This window comes from Octopus sinensis, linkage group LG8 (assembly GCF_006345805.1).
Source record: "Octopus sinensis linkage group LG8, ASM634580v1, whole genome shotgun sequence".
NCBI lineage: Eukaryota > Metazoa > Mollusca > Cephalopoda > Octopoda > Octopodidae > Octopus > Octopus sinensis.
In genome coordinates, this window is record NC_043004.1 from 55,444,826 (window position 1) to 55,457,626 (window position 12,801).

At 36.6% G+C, this 12,801-nt stretch overlaps 1 protein-coding gene across 1 annotated transcript in view; it reads left to right on the forward strand.

The window, feature by feature from the left end:
• The first annotated feature begins 373 nt into the window (after positions 1-373).
• Positions 374-12,801, forward strand: part of LOC115215178 (toll-like receptor 4) — a 29,790-nt gene continuing 17,362 nt past the window's right edge. The window contains exons 1-2 of the mRNA XM_029784362.2: positions 374-895; positions 10,538-10,711. Coding sequence (XP_029640222.2) covers positions 421-895; positions 10,538-10,711 — 649 coding nt within the window. The 5' untranslated portion in view covers positions 374-420. The remainder of the gene's footprint in view (positions 896-10,537; positions 10,712-12,801) is intronic.

The window sequence follows — 12,801 nt, forward strand, 5'->3', positions numbered from 1 at the left end:
GAGAGAGAGAGAGAGAGAGAGAGAGAGAGGGAGAAAGACAGATAGAAAACTGTTCCCGAGTGTTAAAGTTAAATCTAATATTTTTCTTCTTTGCTGTGTCGTTTTTATCGTTTTCAGAATCTCTCTCCACTACATCACATGAATCTCCACTACCACCAACACCATAATCACCACCACTATAAACAACACCACGTCACTACCACACACGCTACCACCACCGCCGGCCCTCTACTGCCCCTTTCCACCATCAATATGAATTGTGTATCTTTTGTGTTTCCGAGTAATAGATGTCACTTGTATTGATAAGTGCTCCATTAATAAGTTGGCACCGGGATCTGATGTTAATCTCACTTCATTCTCTGTTGTACACTTGACCCAGCAACATCGCAACAACGTAGCATCATATCTGTAAAAGAAACTATGAAGGAAGCAACTGTTCTGTTACATATTGTCACATTGATGGCATGTCTGTATATCAACGCTAGCACTTTCGTCGTCAACAACAACGACAACAACAGCAAAAGCAGCAACGATAACAACATTAATTACGATGTCAACAACGACACCAAAATAGGGACGTCAGAATCTTCAGTTGTTTCATCCAAGCCCTGTACCCTGAATTCGTCGCATTGTAGAAGCGGTGAAACGTGTGTAATATATAACCGCAGTTTACAGTGCCGTAAGTTAACTGCCAGAGAACAGTACTTTTGTTACCGATGTAAGAACAGCTTATGTGACTTTGACGGGGACGGATATATGACATGTCACTGCAAACCACAATGGACAGGAGAACACTGCACTAAGCCATGCTTGAGGAATTGCACAGGAGACAAAGAATATTGCGAATGCCCCGACAATTTTACGCCTACATCGAACAGCACAAAACAATTCAACGGTGAGTCATTTTTTTTCATATTTACAGCGATTGTTAGCACGTGTGTGTGCGTGTGCGCACGCGGGTATGTATGTATATATGTATGTATGTATGTATGCATGTATGTATGTATGTATGTATGTATGTATGTATGTATGTATGTATGTATCAAAACAATTTGATTCAATTTCCGTGCTACTTAAATTTCAAAGCCCCTGACGGGACTTATTAGTTGTTGAATGAAAATATATATATTTGTTTGTTTGTTTGTGTGTGTGAAAGTGTGTGTCTCTCTCTCCCTATCTCTCTCTCTCTTTCTCTCTCTCTCTCTCTCTCTCTCTCTCTCTCTCTTTCGCTTTCGTTCTTTACATGTGTATGTCTCTGAGTGTGTGTATGTATATGCGGGAGCAGAATAAAACAGGAGAGTTTACTTAAGTGTTTTTATTACAGCAACGTGTATTACCTAATTTTACACGTATGTCCCTAGCGAACACCAGAACGTTGTACAATAATCCAGACCGGGCGTTGTGAGTGTTTATTGAACGAAAACACCTAAAGCTTCACGAGGCTCCGGCAGGGATGGTGGTGATCCCTGCTGTACTCTTTCACCACAACTTTCTCTCACTCTTACTTCCTGTTTCTGTTGTACCTGTATTTCAAAAGGCCGGCCTTGTCACTCTCTGTGTCACGCTGAATATCCCCGAGAACTACGTTAAGGGTACACGTGTCTGTGGAGTGCTCAGCCACTTACACGTTAATTTCACGAGAAGGCTTTTCCGTTGATCGGATCAACCGGAACCCTCGTCGTCGTAACCCACGGAGTGCTTCCACGTTGTACGATAAACCAACAGAAGAGTATAGTTATTCAATTCGACACTACATACCAAATTAGATTAGTTGATAGAGCAAGGAAACAAATGTGTGTAAACTGAAGAGAAAATTCTTTTTATATCAATTCAGTAAAGGAGGGTGGGGTAGTACTTTTGTGTTATCAGTGAAATTAAGAGAAAACAAGTAAGAGGGTAATAATAAAGCCCTGTGTCTAAGAGCAAAGGAGGTTCAAATTAAGGTCATAATTGCAAAACAAAAAAAAAATAATAATAAATCTCTACGGATAAATGGCTTAGAACAGAGTGTGGTGTGGACAGTATATTAGTTAGGAAAAGGCAGTCAGATATATACGCTGTTAAATTAGCCATGTGTGTACATTTATTTATTTACTTACACATACACACACACGCAGTACACAGACACCATATTTATAAGAACATGTGTTCGTAGATAACAATTGAGGGTAAAATTAATTAATTAATCAATTTCACCAAGTGTTCAGTATGTAAAAGGACCATTTAAGGCGAATTCAAAATATTACATTATATAATTAGGGCTTAGTAAAATAAATTACTTTGCCACATACTGAACTTAGTAGAAATAGCAGCCAAAAAAATTTTTTCTTAGCATTTCTACTACTTAAAGAAAATTTCTCTCAGATAATGTTTACTCCAGACAGCTCACGAAGGTTTGGGGGTAAATACAGAAAAATATCACAAGTACATAGATCGTTTGAGTACGTCAACGTTTCAAGATTAGCCAAATAAAATCAGCATTTCTTTCGTCAGCTCAAAATTTCTTAATTTGGATTTGGAAACACTAAAAAGAAGGAACTTTACCTATCAGCGAACTTGTCGCTTCAGATGAACCACTCCAACTAAACAGTGTCAACAAATTCAAAATGCGCAGGCGTAAAATTCTGCACTCCCCATTCCACCCACGTGGTCTATCTAGCAAACATTATATTTTAACCGCGAGAACCGAGGCAGTATGACCGAGAGAAATGAATTATAATATCAACAATTGAGGGTAAAATTAATTAATTAATCAATTTCACCAAGTGTTCAGTATGTAAAAGGACCATTTAAGGCGAATTCAAAATATTACATTATATAATTAGGGCTTAGTAAAATAAATTACTTTGCCACATACTGAACTTAGTAGAAATAGCAGCCTCGGTTCTCGCGGTTAAAATATAATGTTTGCTAGATAGACCACGTGGGTGGAATGGGGAGTGCAGAATTTTACGCCTGCGCATTTTGAAGTTGTTGACACTGTTTAGTTGGAGTGGTTCATCTGAAGCGACAAGTTCGCTGATAGGTAAAGTTCCTTCTTTTTAGTGTTTCCAAATCCAAATTAAGAAATTTTGAGCTGACGAAAGAAATGCTGATTTTATTTGGCTAATCTTGAAACGTTGACGTACTCAAACGATCTATGTACTTGTGATATTTTTCTGTATTTACCCCCAAACCTTCGTGAGCTGTCTGGAGTAAACATTATCTGAGAGAAATTTTCTTTAAGTAGTAGAAATGCTAAGAAAAAATTTTTTGGCTGCTATTTCTACTAAGTTCAGTATGTGGCAAAGTAATTTATTTTACTAAACCCTAATTATATAATATATATATATATATATATATATATATATAATATATATATATATATATATATATATATATATATATATATATAAATATACAATATATATACATATATGCATATGTATATATATATATATATATATAAAATGTCTGTATGTTTGTATTTAAAATTTACCTACACACACACACGTATATATATATATATAATATATATATAATATATATATATGTATGTATGTATGTATTTATGTATGTATATAAAATGTCTGTATGTTTACCTACACACACACACACACACACACACACACGTGTGTATGTGTGTGTAGGTTCATTTATTTGACCCTCACCAGAGTGACGAGTTTTAGAGAGCGCAACTACATCCATGGAATATTTCTTAAGCTCACATGCAATAAGTGCAGTACGTCTTTTTGGCCTCTTGTTGAAATTATCATCAAGAAGTGTGGGCACATTCCAATTGCCAAAATTCAAAGGATGTTTATTTTTTACTTGAAGATTGTTTGACCACAGTGGGACACCTGCCGAGCCAGAGCTGTTCCCGTGACGTTCCTAAGCCTTTTTTGCCATCTAATGAATTTTTAGGTTTCTACCAACGAACCGATTCAATGATTTTACTAAGATCTGGGTACAGGAAGTACCTGTGAAGATGAATAATTTTCAGTGATTGTAGCATGCACCTATTTGCCCAAGAAGACTTTCCCCGGTGTAACATGAAAATTTACAAAACCAAGAACATCCAAGGCCTCAGATTTCCTTCTCCTAGATAGATTACCAACCAAGGTTAATGAGCTCCTACCTGTCCATGAGGTAAGCTATCCCATTCTAGACACCAAACCGACACTCAAAATATAAATAAGAATGAGATATAAATAATATATATAAATATAAAAAAAGCTAAAGATATGCAATTTAAAAATATAAATAAAGATTTAAATATAAATAATATATATATAAATGTAAAAATATACATATATATACATATAAGAAAAAAGAGAAGTACAATATGTGAATGACAATTAAATAAGGATTAAATATAATATATATAAATATAAAAAGTAAAAGATATGCAATTGAAAAATATAAAGATATGTTTTCTTATATGTATATACATACATACATACATACATACATACATACATACATACATACATACATACATACATACATACATACATACATACACATATCTGTAAGTTTCAAATCTTGGCACACGGCCAATAATTTCAAGGGAGGGTAAATTGATTACATCAACCATAGTGGTTTCCTGCTGCTCATTTTATCGACCCTGAAAGGATGAAAGCCGAAGTCGACCCCAGCGGCATTTGAACCCAGAACATAAAGACGGACCAAACACCACTATATAAATATATTAAATGTAATTATGAGGAATACACACACACACACACATACACACACACGTACACACATACAAACAAACACACACACACACACCACACATATGTATATAGTCACAATGAGTATATTTAAACCTTCTATAAGGGATATTCATCCAAGATACACTGGGTTGATTTATTAGATATTGAAAAGATAACTCTTGAATGAATATATTATATAGAACTAGCAGTATCGCCCGGCGTTGCTCGGGTTTGTAAGGGAAATAACTATATAAGCATGTTTAGAGAGTTATAGCCAAAAAATAGCAAAAAAATGCATTAAAAATGGAAAAAAATGATGGTAATTTTTTTTTTAAATCGTTGACTCATCGTAGACATTTTTAGAGAGTTACTTCCCTTATATAATAGCGAAAAAATGCATTAAAATGGAAAAAATGATGTTAATTTTTTTTTTAATCGTAGACTCATCGTAGACGCGCGCTAATACCCAGAAGGGCTCGATATGAATCACGACTATAAGATACCCGGTTTTGGTTAAACTGCACCGCAAAATGTGGGAGTAGTTAGGAATCTAAATCGTAAGAGACAGACACACAACCTTACTTTTATATATAAAGATATCATAAAAATCAAACATTTTTTTTACCGAATTGGAAAACATATATCTAATGGATACAAATTAATTTATTAATTAATCAACATATTCACCAACAATTGTTTAATTTCACAAACAAAATTAAAATTTCAAAATATATACAAATTTATAATTTTGCCTTTTAAATACCTTGTAAGGAAGATCATCAGGGTGCGCAGAGGACAATAAGGATTACATGAGGATACTTTTGGAATACACAGAATATATAGACATCTGCGCCCCTGATGATTTTCCTTACAAGGTATTTAAAGTGCAAAATATATATTCATATATGTTTTGTAATTTTAATTTTCTTCGTGACATTAAACAATTATTGGTGAATATGTTGATTAATTAATTAATTAATTTGTATCCATTAAATCTCTCTGTCTTCTAACTTCATATATATATATATATATATATATATATATATATATATTTATATGTATGTATGTATATATGTTGTATGTATAATATATATATATATATATATATATATATATATTATATATATATATATATATATAATATATATATATATATTATATATATATATTATATATATATATATTATATATATATATATACAAATGAGATAGGGGTTGTAAATGCAACCCTCCATGGGATAACATATATCCAATGTACTGCTAGTGAAGTACCCAACAAAGTTAATACATAAATGTTAATGATTGCGATGTAATCAATTCATTTACTGTATTATATGGGCAAAGGTAAAATGATTTACCACAAATTACTAATACAAGATAAGAAAATGGAGAAATACATCTAAATCAAATATCAATTACCAGATAATACTCAATCACATACTTTATTAAACCACCACATAAGAGAATGTAGGGTTAGATATAAAAAGCAGAACAAATCAGGGTACATAAAGGAATGTACATAAAAAAGTGTACATAAAAAAGTAATGTTGTATAATAAGTAGAATATATATAAAAGAGAATATAAATATAAGTAAACAGCTGTTTCGGCCATGTATATATATATATATATATATATATATATATATATGTATGCATGTATATTATAGTCGATTGGTGACTCATATTCTTGTCTCTAGTCTGTTGATGGTTTATGATGGTTTAGCCCACTAGCATCGCTGTTTGAAAACTATAATGAGATGGCTATATAATGAGATATCTAGACAGACTGCCATGATCTATAGTACTTAATCTTCCAGCGATGAACTCCAGAAATTATATTCTTACTCTTTATTTGTATATTTTTATATGTTATTTATTATTTCTTTTCCCTCTTTTCCATTTTATATCGTTTCTTTTATTTTATTTATTTTTGTCCTGTTTTTTTTTGCTTTGTTATTTGATTTTTCAACCTTTTATAAGAGCAAATTTGTAATTGCAATTCATATTCTAAAAATCTTTGGTGATGTGATTATTAAACACGATAATACAATTCTTGTTATATGATTATAATTGAAATTGTAGTATTACATAAGAATTATTGAAACAGTTGTAGAAATGAATATTTTGATTTATCACTGATATTGTTTCCTGTTACTCTTTCATATATATGCTTGAAAGAATGTATGTTTGTATATCTAATTATGAGTACAGAGAGGGCGAATTACAGAGAGAAAATAGAGGTACCAGTGTATATGCGAATGTATTTAACGCATACATATATGAGTTTGATAAACACTCTGGCTTTCTTTGTATTTATCTCCAATTAGGGAGGGGTGTGTGAGAAAGAGCGACTCCGTTTATGGTGCACGAAGGAATTCTTTTACTCAGTCTTAACCCTGTATATTTATTCTTTTATTTCTGTTTCCTTATTTACTTCTTGAAGACTACATTGCCTAGGGTGTGTGAAAACATAATGACAAATAGTACCATATTCAGCCTAATGTCCTATCCTTTCCTAACACTTTTTAATTTCCTACATGCAACTTTCCTGTCGAAAAGCTTGGTTAAACTCCGACATACAAAATTAAATGCTCTGCATTCAAACGCATTGAGTAATGTTTTGATTCACTGATATCTTAGATCTTTGACTTCGAATGCCTAAAATATGACATGTGTATGCGCACATAGATTGTAATCCCAACCCTTTATGATATATCGCATCATGTGGAGGTTGTAAATGAATCTATTGGGAATCGCTCCTGTTTTTGCTTCACCAACGACAAGTAACAAGTAACAATCGTCTTGTTAACATCTTGCCCAAAATACTGAACCCTGCATTTAGCAGGATTATAGTCTGGAAATTATTTAGATCATCCCCTTTTGTTGGTGACTTCCCCCCCCCCCCGAGTTAAAATAGCATAGTCCACGGAATTGAGAATTTTTCCGTTCCGTTGCCAATTGCAATAGATGTTTGCCGACCTTATCAAACAAGTCTGGCATATAGCCTTAAAACTCATAGTTTAGATCAACCAAGTCGAGTGATTCGTCCCTTGCAACAAAACCACACTTCGGTCTTTAGCCAACCATGATGCACGCGTGCCACTCGATTCCAAGCAGATATGTGCAGCATTCCAGCAGCACTTTGCTCAACTGTTTGAAGTAAACTATGGGTCTGAGGCAGTCTGTCGCGACTCTCGACGGGCACTGTGAAAAGTTAATAACAACTTTGTACTCCGTCGACCTATCGCTTACTTTAAACAGTTCAGTAGTGCTGCTGGAACGCTGCACATATCTGCTTGGAACCGAGTAATACGCGCGCACACTGTTCGGTCAAAGACCGAATTGTGGTTGTGTTGCAACGAATGCCCTGCCTCCGCCACTTGTGCCCATCGAACAACTTTCGCTTCCTTCTGTTTTAATGAACGAATGCAGGGTGGCGTGAAGGCGGCGGCCACCCGCCGGGCTAACGGCGTATTGGGCTGACGTCTCGGGCATCCTGCCGAACGATCCCGGAGACATCCACCTGCCGACTGCAAGCCCTCAATATAGTCTTGACCCCCTTGGGGTGCAACGGTCACCTAGAGCGTGACTACCCAGACCAAACCACACAGCCATCGTGTTTCGCATTGTTTGCAATCCCTTTTCTGCCTTGTTATATAGCTTCTCCTGAAGTCTATTAATCAAATATTCCTCTCTATCACTAGTTCTTTACTTAACGTTATCGATCCATATAATTGCCCCCTTCAAGGCGTTCCACCGCCTGTTGTTGACTACCATCCCCGTCAACTGCAACTTGACTGGCTCGCTAATTCGATCTCGTTAACCTTTGCGCTTCGGGAAGTCGCGTTAAGCTACCAACAGCCGGATACCTGTCTTTTAGTTTTATCGCAGTCAATCCACGGGTTTCAACGAACAACGCAGTCAAATTATGATCTTGATGACCGTTGTGGTTGCTCCACGTTCGAAATTAATTGCAGTGCGTACTTTTCAGACAGTTGGAAATGTTTGAATAGATTTTCTAGTCTTTTGACACCTTTCTTCTATGGGTTCATCCTACACAGTATCATCATGCATCTAAAATACAATTCCAATCATCTTCTAGTTCTAAGAAGTATATAGACGTCTAATAAATCCCGCTCGTCCACTCTCGGGCGATGCATGGACCACCGTTAATTTAAAAGCACTGCCTTTACTGTCCTGAGGGTCTGTACCGCCGATTTATTTCCTTCATTCAGGAAGATCGAGCGTAAGCCAAACCCATTTTTTTTTCTGGAGAAGCGCTCTACCGCCCGATTCCGTCAGACCACAAGATTTGTCTGTCTTGTAGTTGTCAAAAATGAGGATGAATGTGTGTGTTCCAGAATTTCTGGCTTCAGTAATAGGTACCACATTTATATTTTGTGATCTGAGGTCACCGAGCAAGTGATATGATTTCCAAGCTAACCCCAAACCATGTACATTTACACATCCCTCTCTAAGTGACACCATATTTATTGGAGAAAATAGGAGAGGTTACTCAACTTCGTCATCGAGAATGGCGCGTCATTTGTACCCTTTTCCAGGAGGTGGGTGTTCTATAAAAAGTCCTTGTAATAATGTTTTGTTTACTATTTTTCTTAAACTTGCAACACTTCCTGAGATATTGTCTATGAGAGTATGACAAATGATATTTAACGTTTTCATTAATTATAGTAAATTTTTCTTATTAATTATGCATTATACATCATATGAAGTATATAATGCTAATGTAACCATTGTTTTATATGACTTCTCATGTGAGAATTTCTCTTACTCAGTGCTCACAAATGTTCATTTCACAAATGTTCGCAAATTACGGACACAAAACATGTTCGTTGAATAATATCAAATAATAAATTGCAAATAATATTCCATATAAGAAATATTATAAGCAGCAATTTGAAGCGAAAAATTGAAACGGACCTTTTAATCAGGCCAACACTCTGTATATAGTTCCTGCTTGGAAACCATGTTACAGAGTACGATGCGAAGTGCCTTCTCCTCGAATTAAATATCATTTGTTTCTGGTATCTTAAGTGTACTATTTCATTGTATAAGCGAGGGAGAGGGAGAGACAGGGGGAGAGAGAGAAAGAGAGGTAGACAGACAGACAGACAGACAAACAGAGAGGCAGAGACAGAAGGAAAGAGACAAATAGAAACTATTTTGAATAGTACCTTACCTGGTTATAAATAAGTAATACAACTACGTAGGCTGGATATATTACAGTTAACTGTCTTATAAACTGTGCATTATTGGGATGGAAGCGCTCCGTCGGTTACGACGATGAGGGTTCCGGTTGATCCGAATCAACGGAACAGCCTGCTCGTGAAATTAACGTGTAAGTGGCTGAGCACTCCACAGACACGTGTACCCTTAACGTAGTTCTCGGGGATATTTCAAAGGCCGGCCCTTTGAAATACAAGTACAACAGAAACAGGAAGTAAAAGTGAGAGAAAGTTGTGGTGAAAGAGTACAGCAGGGATCACCACCATCCCCTGCCGGAGCCACGTGGAGCTTTAGGTGTTTTCGCTCAATAAACACTCACAACGCCCGGTCTGGGAATCGAAACCGCGATCCTACGACCGCGAGTCCGCTGCCCTAACCACTGGGCCATTGCGCCTCCAAGTAATACATCTACGTAGGCTGGATATATTACAGTTAATTGTCTTATAAACTGTGCATTATTATACCTATACACAACTTGGTGGTCATGCACAAATTACAGTAAACTACTTACAGCTTAGAATAGTGGGCTGTTGATAGTTGAATATGCGTTCGGTTCTATAAATGGAAGTAACATAATCTGTTCTTAATTACAGATACAAACCAGGGTCCTGTTACAAACCACCACAAATCCTCCGTGACACCTATTTCAACTGCTGTGGCTGTTACCGTAATGCTATTAATTTCACTCGGAATGTGTCTGGTGTGCACGAGACGGTTTCGATTCTCTATGAAGTTTGCATACTATCTTCAACCTTACGCAGATAAAGGTAAGTTTCATTAGTAATAACTGAAAGTTAACTTTTAGCCAATGGTGTGATGCTTTATAACTTCGATGCTGTGACTGTGTGTCCTGTATGTTATAGGTAAACAGCTCTCTTTACTCTTTTACTCTTTTACTTGTTTCAGTCAATTGACTGCGGCCATGCTGGAGCACCGCCTTTAGTCGAGAAACTCGGGACTTATTCTTTTTGTAAGCCCAGTACTTATTCTATCGGTCTCGTAAGCATCGGTTGTCAAGCAATGCTAGGGTAACAAACACAGACACACAAACACACACACATACATATATATATATATATATATATATATATATATATATATATATATATACATATATACGACAGGCTTCTTTCAGTTTCCGTCTACCAAATCCACTCACAAGGCATTGGTCGGCCCGGGGCTATAGCAGAAGACACTTGCCCAAGATGCCACGCAGTGGGACTGAACCCGGAACAATGTGGTTGGTTAGCAAGCTACTTACCACACAGCCACTCCTGCGCCTATAATTTGGGTATTTAGAACAACTTTTTGTTCTAAAAGCTGGGTATTTAGAACAACTTTTTTTAACTATTGCTGCTGTGTGTCTCTGGGACAACCATAAAACAGACAGGCTCATGGTGCATAGACGGTGAGCCGAGTGAAAATGTATAACTTTGTAGTTTGTTTTAAAGGGAGTCGATTCCAGGAAGGACTGTCGTTTGTCATGATATCCTTAATTTAGTTTTTGTGCAATAATGTACTTTAATCTAGTTAGACACCATTTTGCTCCTTCTGACATGTAGAGGTGAATCATATATAATACAGTATTGCAGTCAAGTCTATGAATGTTATACTCAGTCTATTGCCCATAGTGGAGGCGCAATGGCCCAGTGGTTAGGGCAGCGGACTCGCGGTCATAGGATCGCGGTTTCGATTCCCAGACCGGGCGTTGTGAGTGTTTATTGAGCGAAAACACCTAAAGCTCCACGAGGCTCCGGCAGGGGATGGTGGTGATCCCTGCTGTACTCTTTCACCACAACTTTCTCTCACTCTTACTTCCTGTTTCTGTTGTACCTGTATTTCAAAAGGCCGGCCTTGTCACTCTCTGTGTCATGCTGAATATCCCCGAGAATTACGTTAAGGGTACACGTGTCTGTGGAGTGCTCAGCCACTTACACGTTAATTTCACGAGCACGCCGTTCCGTTGATCGGATCAACCGGAACCCTCATCGTCGTAACCGACGGAGTGCTTCCATCTATTGCCCATTCTAATTCAGTTGGTTTTGTTAGTGTCTACAACAGAAGCAGTCAAAGCGAATGCAGTCCGAATGTGATAGCCGCTGCACTGCTTCACAAATTATTGGCATTGTGTATTCCACTACTGTGTTTGAGGCTAATACCGCTGATTATTTTGCTGCTGTGTTACTGTGATTGCTTCGGTTTTTCTTTTTAATCAAGTAGGTTAGGTCTGGGGTTCTCAGTATACTGTTGTATTAGATTTCTGATGTCTGTAGAGGCGTGGATGCTTGCCGTGACAGGGACGTCAAAGAATAGGCTTTTCTGCAATAGCAAAGTGGTTTGTAATTGAGAATTTTGGTTTCGTTCTGTAGACAGTCTATGGAATAGATCTCTGCACAAACTGTAATGTTTATCAAGTACACCGTTTTGAATTCTTTGTGGTTTATTACAAATTAGCAGTATCGCCCGGCGTTGCGCGGGTTTGTTTCGACCCTTTAGAATTGGAATTTTTGAGGAGTAAAACGTTCGCATTATGTAGCTTGTTATTCTCTTTAAGTGAACATTTTTCTGGTTGAAATACACCGAAAAACGGCGACACAGCAGTGAAAAAATAGTAAAAAATAGGGATTATCGTAGAAAAAATGTACCTTTTTGATGTAAATAATTTTTGGTGTTAACATGGTCCGATTTGAATTTTATCTTCTACGGAATGAAGAGCAAGCCTTCTTCTATCATACTCTCAATTTTGGTCAAATTACGTCGCAGGGTCTCGGAGGAGATAGTGTTAGTTGAAGGCTACCAAACCTGCTACACACAGACAACTTCAGCTTTATATATATATAGATTGACTGGGTCTAAG